The 17,181-nt window shown below is 41.4% G+C and overlaps 1 protein-coding gene across 1 annotated transcript in view; it reads left to right on the forward strand.

The window, feature by feature from the left end:
- The window catches only part of ttn.2 (titin, tandem duplicate 2), a 178,002-nt gene that overhangs the window by 134,144 nt on the left and 26,677 nt on the right, over positions 1 to 17,181 (forward strand). The window contains exon 196 of the mRNA XM_053495993.1: positions 2 to 17,104. Coding sequence (XP_053351968.1) covers positions 2 to 17,104 — 17,103 coding nt within the window. The remainder of the gene's footprint in view (position 1; positions 17,105 to 17,181) is intronic.

Raw genomic sequence — 17,181 nt, forward strand, 5'->3', positions numbered from 1 at the left:
GATCCACCTGGACCTCCATCCAACCCAAGAATAACTGACACCACCAAAACAACAGCAACATTTAACTGGGGAAGACCTTTTTATGATGGTGGCCTTGATGTAACAGGATACATTGTTGAACACAAAAAGGAAGGAGAAGATGACTGGATTCAGGACACAACTACTCCCTTGAGAATTACTGAGTTTGTTGTTGCAAACCTACAACCAGGAGGCAAATATAATTTCAGAGTCAGTGCAATTAATTCAGAAGGATGTGGGGAACCTGCTGAAGTAGAGAAAATTGTAGAACTTATTGACCGTGAAGAGATTCCTGATTTTGAACTTGATGCAGAACTAAGAAAGACACTTGTTGTTCGAGCAGGCGCCTCCATCCGCATATTTGTATCAATTAAGGGCCGTCCAACTCCTGAAGTTACATGGATAAAAGATAATGTAGCACTTAAGAGTAGAGCGCACATTGACACTACAGAATCATACACTTTAGTGGTAATACCTGAGTGTACAAGATATGATGCTGGAAAATACATTTTGACTTTAGAAAATGTTGCTGGAAAGAAGACAGGATTTGTCAATGTCCGGGTTGTGGACACACCTGGGCCTCCAGTTAATTTGAAACCAAGGGAAATCACCAAAAACAGCATCACACTTCAATGGGAAATTCCAATTATTGATGGGGGATCAAAGATCATAAATTACATAATTGAGAAACGTGATGCAACTAGAAAGGCCTTCACAACAGTCACTACAAATTGGCAGAAATGTTCGTACAAGGTTCAAGATTTGGAAGAGGGAGCTGAATATTACTTCAGAGTTTCAGCTGAAAATGAACAAGGTATTGGGGAGGCAGCAGAGACACCTGAACCCATCAGAGCTTCTCAGGCTCCATCTTCACCAGACAATTTAGTAGTTACAGATGTGACAAGGGATACAGCAACTCTTGCATGGACAAAACCAACTTTTGATGGTGGTAGCAGAATTACTGGCTATGTAATTGAGGCACAGAAGAAGGGTTATGATCAGTGGTTACATCTCACAACAATAAAGGCTTTGGACTATACTGTAACAGACTTAACAGAAAATGCAGAATATGTGTTCCGTATCTTTGCTGTGAACAGCTCAGGAAGAAGTGACCCTCGTGAAAGCCGGCCAGTTGAAATCAAGGAGCAGACTACTGCACCAGGATTTGACCTCAGATCTGTCTATCAGAAGTTGGTAGTAGCCAAAGCAGGTGATAATGTAAAGGTTGAAATCCCTGTTTTTGGTCGTCCAAGGCCATCTGTTGTTTGGAAAAAAGAAGATCATGAACTTAGACAAACGCAAAGGATCAATACTGACAACACAGCAACCTCAACAATTCTTAACATACGAGAGATCAAGAGAAAAGATGCAGGACAATATTCCATGACAGGAAAGAATACACTGGGAACAGTGACAGAAACCATTACTGTACAAGTACATGATATCCCAGGACCTCCAACTGGACCATTAAAAGTGGATAAAGTGTCCTGTGACTATGTAATTATATCATGGGATGCCCCAGAAATTGATGGAGGGGTTCCTATTAACAATTATATAGTTGAGATGAGAGAAACAACTGGCACATCTTGGGTTGAGTTAGCAGCTACTGTCATCCGCACAACATTCAAGGCTGCTCGTCTAACAACAGGAACTGAATATCAGTTCCGTGTAAAAGCTCAGAACAGATATGGTGTTGGTCCTTACATTACATCAGAACCTGTTGTTGCTGCTTACCCATTTGAGGTACCAGGCCAGCCAGGTATTCCACAGATCGTTGCCTTCACAAAAGATTCTATTACAATTAGTTGGAATGAACCTCCCTCAGATGGGGGAAGCCCAATTTTGGGATATCATATCGAGAGGAAAGAGAAAAACAGCATCCTCTGGCAGCGTGTCAGCAAAGCTCTTGTAGTTGGGAACATTTTTAAGTCCTCTGGTCTAATGGATAGTATTGCCTATGAATTCCGTGTTATTGCTGAAAACATGGCTGGCCTTAGTAAACCAAGCAAGGCGTCTGACATGATTTTCGCACTTGATCCAGTGGACCCTCCCAGTCAACCAATGGCACTAAATATAACAAGACATGAGGTTACCATTCAATGGACAAAGCCACAGAATGATGGTGGTTTCCCAATCACTGGGTACACTGTGGAAAAGAGAGAATTACCAAATGGTCGCTGGCTCAAAGCAAACTTTAGCAATATCCTTGGGACAAGCTTCACTGTAAGTGGACTGACAGAAAATTCTTCATATGAATTCCGTGTCTTTGCAAGAAATTCAGCTGGATCAGTCAGCAAACCCTCAAAACCCTCAGAAGTCATAACCTGTAGAGATGATATTGAGGAGCCAAAGCTTGATGTTGATGCAAGCTTTAGCAGTGTTGTGGTAGTTAAGGCAGGCGATGTCTTCAAGCTAGATGCAAGTGTTGTTGGCAGACCAATACCATCTTTGGTATGGACAAAAGATGGGAAAGAACTTGAAGACACTGCAAAACTAGAGATCAAGACAGCAGATTTCTATACATGTTTAATCAACAAAGATTCATCACGACGAGATGGTGGTGCATTCACTCTAACTGCCAGCAACCCTGGAGGATTTGCCAAGTTTGTTTTTAATGTTAAGGTCCTCGACAGGCCTGGACCTCCTGAAGGACCACTTCATGTTACAGACATGACAACAGAAAAATGTATTCTGTCTTGGCTACCACCACTTGAAGATGGAGGAGCAAAGATTGAATATTATATAATTCAGAGACGTGAAACAAGCAGACTTGCATGGACAAATGTAGCCACCGATTTGCAAGTAAACCGTTATAAAGTTACCAAATTGCTAAAAGGTAATGAATATGTCTTTAGGGTTATGGCTGTGAATAAATATGGAGTTGGTGAGCCCCTTGAATCAGAACCTGCCGCTGCCATCAACCCATATGTGCCTTCCGATCCACCACAAGCTCCTGAGGTAACAACAATTACAAAGGATTCTATGGTGGTTTGTTGGGGACATCCTGAAAACAATGGAGGAAGTGAAATAAATACTTACATTATTGAAAGAAGGGATAAAACTGGCCTCAGATGGGTCAAATGCAATAAGAGGTCAGTAACTGATTTGCGCTTTAAAGTATCTGGACTTACACCAGAGCATGAATATGAATTCAGGATCCTTGCTGAAAATGCTGCGGGTTTAAGTGCTCCAAGCCCTTCAAGTCCATTTTATAAAGCATGTGACACAATATTCAAGCCTGGCCCTCCAGGGAATCCAAGGATTTTGGATACAACAAAGTCATCCATTACTGTTGCTTGGAACAAACCAGTTTATGACGGTGGTTCAGACATTACAGGATATATTGTAGAAACCTGCCTACCAGAAGAAGATGAATGGACAGTTGTCACTCCAAAGGAGGGTCTTGTAGGGACATCATTTACTGTAATTAATTTAATAGAAAACCAAGAATATAAGATTAACATTTCTGCCCTGAACTGTGAGGGAGTTGGAGAACCAGCATCAGTACCTGGTTCACCAAAAGCAGAAAACAGATATATTCCACCTGAAATTGAGCTTGATTCTGATCTTCGAAAAGTGGTGAACATTAGAGCTTGCTGCACACTAAGACTATTTGTACCAATTAAAGGAAGACCTGCACCAGAAGCTAGATGGTCAAGAGAGAATGGTGAACCTCTTAATAAAGCATCTATTGAGACCACAACTTCATTCACATCTCTTGTTATTGAAAATATTAACAGGTTTGACAGTGGAAAATATTTGCTAACAGTGGAAAACAGCTCCGGGAGTAAAACAGCATTTGTGAATGTCAGGGTGCTTGACACTCCAGGGGCACCTCAAAATCTTGCAATTAAGGAAATCACAAAAGATTCTGTCTCACTTATCTGGGATCCTCCCATTATTGATGGTGGATCAAGAGTCAGGCATTACCTTGTAGAAAAACGTGAATCCACAAGAAAAGCATATTCAGTTGTTAATGCTTCCTGCCCCAAAACAAGCTTGAGAATTGGTGATCTGAAGGAGGGGAGTTTGTATTTCTTCAGAATCCTGGCTGAAAATGAATATGGTGTTGGCCTTCCAGTGGAAACTACTGAAGCAGTCAAAATTTCTGAAAAACCTTTACCTCCTGGCAAGGTGACTCTTAAAGAGGTAACAGGCAGCAGTGTCACTCTGTCCTGGGAGAAGCCAGATCATGATGGAGGAAGTAGGATCACAGGATATGTTGTGGAGATGCAGGGAAAGGGCAGTGACAAATGGACTCAGGTCATGACTGTTAAGGTCGCTGAGGCAGTTATTGTTGGCCTGACTCAAGGTGAAGAGTATTCATTCCGTATTTCGGCCACAAATGAAAAAGGAACAAGTGATCCCCGTCTACTCGGCGTGCCTGTTGTGGCAAAGGATCTTGTCATTACACCTGCTTTCAAGCTTTTATTTACTACATTCAGTGTGCTGGCAGGTGATGACCTCAAGATAGATGTACCTTATGTTGCTCAGCCCAAGGCAGCAGTTAGCTGGTTTAAAGATGGCACTGTTCTCAAAGAGACAACACGTGTAAACACTGAAGTTACGGACAGTCATCTGTACCTTGTAATCAAGGAAGCAACACGTGATGATGTGGGTAAATACACTATCAAGATTACAAACTCAGCTGGAGAAGCTACAGCTGACATTACTTGTGTTGTGCTTGATAAACCCGGTCCTCCAACTGGACCTATCCAAATAGATGATGTAACTGCAGACACTGTGACATTGACTTGGCAACCACCAGAGTATGAAGGTGGTTGTACAATTAATAATTACATTGTGGAAAAGAGAGACACATCCACTACAAACTGGCAGATTGTATCAGCCACAGTTGCTAGAACAACAACCAAAGCTGCAAGACTGAAAACTGGCTGTGAGTATCAATTCAGGATTGCTGCTGAAAACAGATATGGTAAGAGCTCATTTCTACTATCTGAGCCTGTAATCGCACAATATCCATTTGAAGTGCCAAGTGCACCAGGAACTCCCACTGTTCAGTCAGCTACCAAAGAAACTATGATAGTTGTTTGGAACAAGCCTAGCAGTGATGGTGGAAGCAAGATTATTGGCTATCATCTCGAGAGTAAAGAAAAAAATAGCCTCCTGTGGGTGAAACAAAATAAAACCATTATTCCAGACACAAGATTCAAGGTTAGTGGTCTTGAGGAAGGCATTGAATATGAGTTCAGAGTATATGCTGAGAATATTGTTGGACTGAGCAAAGTCAGCAAAGTGTCAGGAATTCAGGTAGCAAGAGATCCCTGTGACCCTCCAGGCAAACCAGAAGCAGTAATTGTCACTAGAAGTGCAGTAACTTTACGATGGAAATCACCAGAGTTTGATGGTGGCACCCGAATAACTGGCTATGTAGTTGAGAAGAAAGAACTGCCTAATGGTCGCTGGATGAAGGCTAGTTTCACTAATATCATAGACACTGAATTTGTTGTCAGTGGTTTGGTGGAAGAACAACAATATGAATTCCGTGTCATTGCAAAAAATGCAGCCGGTGTACATAGTGTACCATCTGACAGTACTGGTGCAATAACTGCAAAAGATGAAGTAGAGCCACCTATAATTGATTTGGATGCTAAATATTCTCAAACTATTATTGTTAGTGCTGGAGAATCATTTAAGATTGATGCCAAAATACTTGGCAAGCCTATACCATCAGTCCACTGGATTAAAAAGGGTGAGGAACTTTCTAATACTGCTAGACTTGAGATTAAAAACACAGACTTCACAGCCTCTGTAAGTGTAAAAGAAGCTATTCGTGTTGATGGAGGCCAGTACACACTATTATTAAAGAATGTTGGTGGTGAGAAATATGTAAACATCAATGTCAAAGTTTTAGACAGGCCTGGACCACCAGATGGACCTATTTCTATATATGGAGTTACAAGTGAAAAATGCTGCATAGCATGGAAAACACCTGTAGATGATGGAGGTGCTGAAGTATCTCATTATATTGTTGAAAGGAGGGAGACCAGTAGATTAGTTTGGACCGTTGTGGAATCCAAGGTGCAGACCCTAAATCTGAAGATTACCAAACTACTTCCTGGAAATGAGTACATTTTCAGAGTGATCCCTGTCAACAAATATGGAATTGGGGAACCTCTGGAATCAGATCCAGTCATTGCCAAAAATGCATTTGTCACACCTGATCCACCAAGTGGGGTGGAGATATCCAACATAACAAAGGACTCCATGGTCGTCACTTGGGAAAGACCTAGTAATGATGGAGGTAATGCAATTACAGGCTATGTAGTTGAAAAGAGGGACAAAGAAGGTGTCAGATGGACAAGGTGCAATAAGCGTCTAGTTAGTGAACTTCGCTTTAGAGTGACAGGTCTTCTTGAAAACCACAGTTATGAATTCCAGGTCTCTGCTGAGAATGCAGCTGGAATTGGTAAACCGAGTGTCCCTACTATATATTATAAGGCTTTGGATCCGGTCTTCAGGCCAGGTCCCCCAAACAATCCTCGGGTTATTGACATCTCTAGGTCATCTGTTGTACTACATTGGAGCAAACCTATTTATGATGGTGGCTGTGAAATTCAAGGTTATATTGTTGAAGTCTGCGAAGGCATATCTGATGAGTGGACAATATGCACGCCTCCGACAGGGATCGCAGAAACAAGATTTGAAGTTAAAAAACTGCTGGAAAAACATGAATACAAATTCAGAATTTGTGCAATAAATAAGGTTGGCGTTGGAGAACATGCAGATGTCAAAGAAGCCATTTTAACAGAAGACAAACTGGAGGCACCAGATATTGATCTTGACGCTGACCTAAGAAAAATGATCACTGTGAGAGCTGGGGGTGCCCTTAGACTGTTTGTTCCAATCAGAGGCCGGCCAGCTCCTGAGGTCAAATGGGGAAAAGCTGAAGGGGAAATTAATGAAACAGCACAGATTGACATTACAAGCAGTTATACTTCCCTTGTAATTGAGAACATAAACAGATTTGACAGTGGAAAATACACTCTGACTTTGGAAAATGCAAGTGGAACAAAATCTGCATTCATTAGTGTCAGAGTACTTGATACCCCTGATGCACCTGCAAACTTCCATGTGAAGGAAATAACAAAGAATTCAGTTACCCTCACATGGGAACCACCTTTGCTGGATGGTGGAGCCAAAATAAAAAATTATATTGTTGAAAAGCGTGAGAGTACAAGAAAAGCATACTCTACTGTTGCTTCCTGCAACAAAATGACATATAAAATCGAGCAGCTCCAAGAAGGCAGTAATTATTTTTTCAGAGTTCTTGCTGAAAATGAACATGGAATTGGATTACCTGCTGAAACATTAGAACCACTAAAAATTTCAGAAGTGCCACAACCTCCTGGAAAAATATCTGTAGTAGATGTTACACGCAAGAGTATCTCTCTGTCATGGGAAAAACCAGAACATGATGGGGGTAGTAGGATCACTTGCTATGAAGTTGAGATGCAAGAAAAAGACAGTGAAAAGTGGTCTCTTTGTGCACAGGTTAAATCACTTGACACAGTTATTACCAATTTAGTTCAGGGCTCAGAGTATAATTTTAGGGTAATTGCAGTAAATGACAAAGGTAAGAGTGATGCTAGACATCTAGCGCACCCTGTTCTTGCAAAAGATCTTGTAGTTGAACCATCTGTAAGAACGAAACTTAGCACGTACAGTGTCCAAGTTGGCCATGACTTGAAAATTGAAGCCCGTATCGCTGGTCATCCAAAGCCAACCATTACATGGACTAAAGATGGTACAGAGCTGAAACAGACCACAAGAGTTAATGTTGCAGACACTGCCCACCATACAACATTATCGATTAAAGATGCAACAAGAGATGATGGTGGTATGTACAGCATTACTGTTGCTAATGTACTAGGACAAAAGGAGGCTACTGTTGAAATCATTATACTTGACAAACCTGGTCCACCAACAGGGCCAGTAAGGATAGATGAAATAAGTGCAGAAAGTATTACACTGTCATGGGATCCTCCAACATACACAGGAGGATGCCAAATTTCAAATTACATTGTACAGAAGAGAGATACTACGACAACAAACTGGGCAGTGGTCTCAGCTACAGTAGCAAGAACTACACTCAAAGTTGGAAATCTGAAAACTGGGGCTGAGTACCAGTTCAGAATCTTTGCTGAAAATAGATATGGGAAAAGCTATGCTATTGATTCACAGCCAGTTGTTGCTCAGTATCCTTTCAAAGAGCCAGGACCCCCTGGAACACCATATGTGTCTGCCTTTACAAAAGAATCTATGGTTGTTGAATGGCACAAACCTGTTTCAGATGGTGGCAGTGCCATTCTTGGATATCATCTTGAAAGAAAAGAAAAGAATAGTATTCTCTGGACAAAAATTAATAAAATGCTTATTCAAGACACCCGATTTAAAACATCTACTTTGGAGGAAGGCATAGAATATGAATTTAGAGTTACTGCTGAAAATATTGTTGGAATTGGTAAATACAGCAAAGTTTCTGAAGGTTGTGTGGCCCGTGATCCATGTGATCCTCCTGGCACACCTGTGCCAGTAATTGTGACAAGACACTCAGTGATGCTAAGATGGACACCACCAGAATATGATGGAGGCAGTATGGTCACTGGATATGTTGTGGAGAAACGAGACCTCCCAGATGGCCGATGGATGAAAGCAAGCTTTACAAACATCCTTGAAACGGAATTTGTAGTGACAGGTCTGACAGAAGACTCAAAATATGACTTCAGGGTCATTGCAAGAAATGGTGCTGGATCAGTCAGCAAGCCCTCTGGATGCACAGGGCCAATCACAGCTAAAGATGAGGTTGAGCCACCCACCTACGAGATTGACTCTAAATACAGCCAAGTGATGACTGTAAATGCTGGAGATACATTTGTACTGCAAGCATCTGTATTTGGAAAGCCAGTTCCCACAATGCAGTGGTTTAAAGGTGATGTGGAGATTGAAAATTTGGCAAGAGCTGAGACCAAGAACACAGACTTTAAAGCAGTCCTTGTTGTCAAAGATGCTATTAGAGTCGATGGAGGACAGTACACTTTGCAGCTTACCAATGTTGGGGGAACTAAATCTGTGCCCTTTAATGTAAGAGTGCTTGATAGACCTGGGCCACCAGCAGGACCTTTGAAAGTTTCAAATGTAACAAGTGAGAAGTGCTCCTTGTCATGGCTTCCTCCCATGCACGATGGTGGTAGCAGTATTTCTCATTACATAATTGAAAAAAGAGAAACTAGCCGTCTTACTTGGACTGTAGTGTCAAGTGACTGTGGAGCAACCATGTTCAAGGTCACCAAGCTTCTAGAAGGAAATGAATACATCTTCCGTGTCATGGCTGTTAACAAATATGGTGTTGGTGAACCTTTAGAATCTGTACCAGTAATAATGAGAAATCCATTTGTTCATCCTGGACCACCAAGAGAACTAAAAATAACAAATATCTCAAGAGATTCTATGACTGTGTGCTGGACCCGCCCAGAGACTGATGGTGGAAGTGAGATTGTTGGCTACATTGTTGAAAAAAGAGACAGAGCTGGAGTTAGATGGACGAAATGTAACAAACGTAGAATTACAGACCTTCGCTTTAGAGTTACAGGACTCACAGAAGACCACGAATATGAATTCAGGTTATCTGCAGAAAATGCTGCAGGAGTCGGTCAACCAAGTCCACCAACAATATTTTACAAAGCATGTGACCCAACATTTAAACCTGCTCCACCAACTAATGCACACCTTTCTGACACCACAAAGGACACTGTGACTATTGAATGGAATAGACCAATCTATGATGGTGGCTTAGATATCCAGGGCTACATTGTAGAGATCTGCAAAGCTGATGAAGAGGAATGGATAACATGTACTTCACCTACTGGTTTTAATGATACTAAATTCACAATTACCAAACTCATAGAACATCAAGAATATAAGGTTCGAGTATGTGCTCTTAATAAACTAGGTGTTGGTGAGCCAGTCACAATTTCTGGTACAGTAAAGCCTGTTGATAAATTGGAACCTCCTGAAATTGAACTTGATTCTGAGTTAAGAAAGGGCATTGTTGTCCGTGCTGGAGGAAGCATGAGAATTAACATTCCCTTCAAAGGCCGTCCAATTCCAGAGATAAACTGGACTAAGGATGATGGTGATCTACCAAGTAAAGCTCAAATTGAAAAGGGTATAAATTATACTCAGCTCTCAATCGATATATGTGATAGAAATGATGCAGGAAAATATATTCTTACGCTAGAGAGCAGCAGTGGTACCAAGACAGCTTTTGTTTCAGTAAAAGTACTGGATACACCAGGTGCTCCACTCAACCTAACTGTTAAAGATATTACAAGAAATTATGTAACTCTTGTTTGGGAGCCTCCACTTATCGATGGTGGGGCAAAGATAAAGAATTATATTGTGGACAAACGTGAATCAACTAGACCTGCCTTCTCCAATATTACTACAAAATGCACCAAGACTAGCTTACGTGTTGGTGATCTCAACGAAGGTGGCATTTATTACTTCAGAGTCATGGCTGAGAACGAGTTTGGAGTTGGTCTACCTGTAGAAACAGAAGAATCTGTAAAGACAGCAGATCCCCCTCTACCTGTGGGAAAGGTCACATTGACTGGTGTGACTAAAACTTCCGCAACACTGTTATGGGAAAAGCCAGACCATGATGGTGGTAGTAGGATTTTAGGATATTATATTGAAATGCAGCCAAAGGGATTAGAAGACTGGGTAGTAGCAACTACTACCAAAACCTGTGAGGGAACAGTCACAGGGCTGAGTGCTGGCCGAGAATACCTCTTCAGAGTGCTGGCCTACAATGATAAAGGACAGAGCGATCCAAGGCCACTAGCAGCACCGGTCATAGCTAATGATATAACAGTTGCACCAGCCCTCAAACTGAGATTCAACACATACAGTGTACAATATGGTGGAGAACTTAAAGTAGAAATTCCTGTAAAAGGTTGCCCAACACCAAAGATCACTTGGACTAAAGATGGCCACTCATTAAAAGAGACAACTAGACTAAACGTCTCTAGCACAGCATCATCAACAGTTCTTAGCATCAAAGATGCCAATAGAGAGGATTCTGGGAAATATATAGTAACAGCTACAAACAGTATAGGATCTGTGTCAGAGGAAATTGGCATAATTATCTTAGACAAGCCTGGTCCACCTGTTGGCCCTGTTAAAATTGATGAAATTAGTGCCAACTATGTAATAATTTCATGGGAACCACCCGTGTACACTGGTGGCTGTCAGATAAACAATTATATTGTGGAGAAACGAGACACAACTACCACAACATGGAATACTGTATCAGCAACCATTGCACGTACAACAATCAAAATCTCTAATCTGAAAACTGGCTCAGAATATCAGTTTAGAGTGTTTGCTGAAAACAGATATGGGAAAAGTTCACCTATAGACTCACTACCTGTTGTTGTTAGCTATCCTTTTAGTGAACCCGCAGCACCTGGTACACCATTTGTATCCTCAGTGACTAAAGATCACATGACAGTTGAATGGAAGCCACCTAGTAATAATGGAGGTAGCCCTATTCTTGGGTATCATGTTGAGCGCAAAGAAAAGAACAGCATTCTCTGGACAAAACTTAACAAGCTTCTTGTTACTGATACTAGATTTAAAACTAATGGTATTGAGGAGGGCATTGAGTATGAATATAGAGTATTTGCTGAGAATATTGCAGGAATAAGTCCATCTAGCAAAACTTCTGAAAGTGTTGTGGCACGTGATCCATGTGATCCACCTGGAACTCCAGAAGCTATTGTTATCACTAGAAACCTTGTCACAATTCAGTGGACGAAGCCCCAATACGATGGAGGCAGTGTAGTCACAGGTTACATCGTTGAAAGGAAGAAGCTACCTGATGGTCGTTGGATGAAGGCTAGCTTTACAAATATAACTGACACTCAATTTACAATCACAGAATTAACAGAAGGAGACCGTTACGAATTCAGAGTAATTGCGAGAAATTCAGCTGGTATTGTAAGTGAGCCTTCTGAAAGCACTGGACCAATTACTGCACAGGATGAGATTGAAGCACCTTCAGTTTCCATGGACTCAAAATTCAAGGATGTCATTATTGTGAATGCTGGTGAGACATTTACTATTAATGCTGATATTGCAGGCAAACCACTCCCAGATATAAGGTGGCTAAAAGATGGAAAAGAAATTGACAGTGCTACTCCAAGGATGGAAATTAAATCCACTATTACTCATACTGTTTTAACTGTAAAAGATTGCATAAGAGTAGATGGTGGACATTTTGTTTTAAGTCTCAGCAATGTGGGTGGAACAAAACAAGTCCCTGTAAATGTCAAGGTTCTGGATAGACCTGGACCACCAGATGGCCCCCTGAAAGTTACAGGTGTCAAAGCAGAAAAATGTTATCTACACTGGAACCATCCAACACATGATGGTGGAGCTGGTGTTTCACATTACATTATTGAAAAGAGGGAAACAAGCAGACTGTCTTGGACTGTGGTAGAACCCAAAATACAAGCTATCAGTTATAAGGTAACCAAACTCTTGCCAGGTAATGAGTACATCTTTAGAGTCATGGCAGTAAACAAGTACGGTATCGGCGAACCACTTGAATCTGAACCAGTTATTGCAAGAAATCCTTTTAAGACTCCTGGCCCACCTTCAACTCCAGAAGCAAGTGCAATCACTAAAGACTCAATTGTCCTCACATGGGACCGTCCAGAGGATGATGGTGGTTCACAGATAGAGGGTTATATCTTGGAGAAGCGTGATAAAGAAGGTATCAGGTGGACAAAGTGCAACAAGAAAAGACTAAGTGATCTGCGTTTTAGAGCCACTGGATTAACAGAAGGTCACTCTTATGAATTTAGAGTGTCTGCTGAAAATGCTGCAGGTGTTGGCACACCAAGTGAACCATCTGTTTATTACAAAGCCTGTGATGCTACCTATCCTCCTGGCCCACCAAACAACCCCAAAGTGACTGACCATTCAAGCACAACTGTTTCTCTTGCATGGAGTAGGCCTATTTATGATGGTGGTGCACCAGTCTCTGGATATCTTGTTGAGATGAAAGAAACCTTTGATGATGAATGGATACTATGCACACCAAACACTGGTGTTCAAACAACTCACTTTACAGTGAAAAACCTTAAGGAAAATGCAGAATACAACTTCCGTATCTGTGCCATTAATATTGAAGGTGCTGGAGATCATGTTGATGTTGAAGGCAGTGTAACTGCTGCTGAGAAACTTGAAGCCCCGGAGATAGAGTTAGATGCTGATCTGAGGAAAATTGTGACTGTTCGTGCAAGTGCAACACTACGCTTGTTTGTTACCATTAGGGGATGGCCTGAACCAGAAGTTAAATGGACAAAAGCTGAGGGTACCCTAACAGAGCGTGCCCAAATTGAAGTCACAAGCTCTTACACAATGCTTGTTATTGACAATGTTGACAGATTTGACACTGGCAAATATGTTTTAATTCTTGAAAACAACAGCGGCACAAAATCCGCATTTGTAAACGTCAGAGTCCTGGACTCCCCAAGTGCTCCTGTGAACTTTGTTGTTAAAGACATCAAAAGAGATTCAGTCCAGTTGCAGTGGGATCCTCCACATATTGATGGTGGTGCCAAGATATCCCATTACATTGTAGAGAAACGTGAATCTAAAAGAATGGCATTTACATCTGTAACAAATAACTGTGTCAGGAATTCATTCAGGGTTGATGATCTCCAAGAAGGAGGTGTATATTACTTCCGTGTACTTGCAGTGAATGAACTTGGTGTTGGCTTGCCAGCAACTACTACAGAGCCAGTTAAAGTCTCTCAAGCACCTTTACCACCAGGTAAGGTTACCCTTGTTGATGTTATGCGGCATAGTGTTAGTCTTTCTTGGGAGAAGCCAGACCATGATGGTGGTAGCAAAATAACAGGTTATGTAGTAGAGATGTTAACTAAAGGATCGGATAAATGGACTGTATGTGCTACAGTAAGAATGCCAGAAGCTATTATTGAAGGACTTACAACAGGGGAGGAATATTCATTCAGAATTTCTGCCATGAATGACAAAGGAAAGAGTGATCCTAAGCCACTGGGAGCACCTGTAGTTGCCAAGGATATCACTTCTGAGCCCATTATTGACTTGCTATTTAACACATACAGTGTTAAATCTGGAGAAGATCTCAAAATTGATGTACCATTTAGAGGTAGACCTCACCCAGAAGTGGCATGGAAGAAGGATGGCCATACCCTGAAGCAAACAACCAGAGTTAATGTTCTTACATCCAAAACATCTTCAAAGATTATTATAAAAGATGCAACCAGGGAAGACGCTGGAAAATATGAAATTACACTGACAAATTCAGTTGGTGTGAAATCAGCTGAAATAACAGTTATCATTCTGGACAAACCAGGCCCACCAGTTGCAGTTAGAGTAGAAGATGTAAGTGCAGATTACATTTCATTATTATGGGATCCTCCAGTTTATGATGGTGGGTGTCAAATCAATAACTACGTTGTTGAGAAGAGAGATACAACCACTACAACATGGCAAATAGTTTCAGCTACAGTGGCAAGGACATCAATTAAAGTATCTAATTTGACACAGGGAACTGAATATCAATTCCGTATTTCTGCTGAAAATCGTTACGGCAAGAGCCATGCTGTGGATTCTGCACCAATTGTTGCACAATATTCCTTTACACCACCTGGCCCTCCAAGTGATCTTCAGGTTGTTCATGCTACAAAGTCAGGCATGTTAGTTACTTGGAAAAAGCCAGCCAGTGATGGTGGAAGTCCAGTCATTGGTTATCACTTAGAATGCAAGGGTCAAAGCAGCATTCTGTGGACTAAAATCACTAGGGGTCTTGTTTCTGATAACCAGTTTAAAGTAACTGGTCTTGAAGAGGGTCTTTTCTATCAGTACAGAGTATATGCAGAGAATATTGCAGGAATTGGACCCTGCACAAAAGCCTGTGAACCTGTTGCTGCAAGAGATCCATGTGATCCTCCATGTCAGCCAGTTGTTACTAACATAACAAGGACTTCTGTTTCTCTCTCTTGGGCAAAACCTGAAAATGATGGTGGTGCCAAGGTGACTGGTTACATTGTAGAGCGAAGAGAACTGCCAGAGGGTCGTTGGTTGAAATGCAATTTCACCAATCTCCAAGAAACTTTCTTTGATGTGACCGGCCTTATTGAAGATCAAAGATATGATTTCCATGTAATTGCAAAGAATGCAGCTGGTTTACTTAGTCAGCCATCAGAATGCACAGGCCCTGTTACAGTGAAAGATGATGTTGATCCACCACGTATTACGATTGATGAAAAACTCAGACAACTAGTTGTGGTTAAAGCAGGAGATGTACTAAGAATCGATGCCGAAATTTCTGGCCGCCCAGCTCCTGTAATTTCATGGGCAAAGGATGGAAAAGAAATAGATTCTAAAGCAAGGGTTGAAATTTCTTCAACATTTTTAACCACAACACTAGTTGTTAAAGATACCATCAGAAGAGACTCTGGACAGTATGTCCTTACACTACAGAATGTTGGTGGTACCAGATCATTAGCAGTGAACTGTAAAGTCCTTGATAGACCTGGCCCATCATCTGGTCCATTGGAAGTAACTGGTGTGACAGCAGAAAAATGCACATTAACTTGGGGACCACCGCAAGAAAATGGTGGTGCTGAAATTCAACACTACATTGTTGAGAAGCGAGAAACAAGTCGTCTTGCCTGGACATTGATTTATGCAGACATGAAAGCCACAACATGCAGAGTTCCAAAGCTGCTTAAGGGCAATGAATACATTTTTAGAGTTTGTGGAGTAAATAAATATGGAACAGGGGAACCTCTGGAAAGTGACCCCGTTAAGGCCCTGGATCCATTTACAGTGCCTGCTGCACCAACAAATGTTGAAGTCACAAGTGTTACAAGCAAAGCTATGACAATCTGTTGGGAAAGGCCTGTTTCTGATGGTGGCAGTAGCATTAGCGGCTATGTAATAGAAAAACATGAAAAATCAGGTCTACGTTGGGTTCGGGTAAACAAAAAGCCTGTTTATGACTTAAGGGTTAAGGCCTCCAATCTACGTGAAGGTTGTGAATATGAGTACCGTGTATATGCAGAAAATACTGCAGGTTTAAGTGCACCAAGCCTTCCTTGCCCACTGATGAAAGCAGAGGATCCATTATTCTTGCCATCTCCACCAGTTAAACCAAAGGTAATGGATTCTACCAAATCCACAATAACACTCTCTTGGAACAAGCCATTGTTTGATGGTGGTTCTCCAGTCACTGGATACACAGTTGAATATAGGAGAACCAATGATGAGGACTGGATTGTTGGGGTGCAGAACACTAAAAACACAGAGTTTACAGTTGTGGGGCTGACACCTGGAGCAGAATATGTCTTCGTGGTCAGGTCAATTAATAAAATTGGTCAAAGTGAGCATAGTCCTGAGACTGATCCACATATAGCAAAGGACAGAGAGGATGAGCCTGTTTTCCTTATCAGTAATGAAATGCGAAAAACACTAATTGTAAAGGATGGCAGCTCCTTCACCCTTACAGTCCCTTTTAAGGGGAAGCCTGTGCCAAATGTAATGTGGAACAAGCCTGATGTTGATCTTAGAGTTCGGGCAACAATTGATACCACAGATACTTCCACATCTGTCACAGTTGAGCAAGCTACAAGAAATGACTCAGGCAAGTACACTGTGACTCTACAAAATGTTGCAGGAACAGCCACACTAACACTAAATGTAAAAGTTCTCGATTCACCTGGACCACCTGCCAGTCTTTTAGTTAAAGAAGTGACCAAAAACTCTGCAACAGTAACATGGGACACACCAGAAAATGAAGGTGGTGCTCCTGTCAAGAACTACCTTGTTGATGTGCGTGAGGCAAGCAAAAAAGGATGGACAAGAGTGACAGAATGTTGTTCCAGACTAACCTTTAAAGTAACTGACCTTCAAGAGGGAGGTGTGTACTATTTCAGAGTGGCTGGTGAAAATGAATATGGAGTTGGAGTACCTCTTGAAACTAAAGAGGGATCTAAGATTACAGGTACGATATTATAATTACCCACTAAATGATGACTATAATTGGTTTGTGTTTGGATTTTGATGTATTTAAGGCTGATG

Source organism: Clarias gariepinus, chromosome 5 (genome assembly GCF_024256425.1).
Source record: "Clarias gariepinus isolate MV-2021 ecotype Netherlands chromosome 5, CGAR_prim_01v2, whole genome shotgun sequence".
Lineage (NCBI taxonomy): Eukaryota > Metazoa > Chordata > Actinopteri > Siluriformes > Clariidae > Clarias > Clarias gariepinus.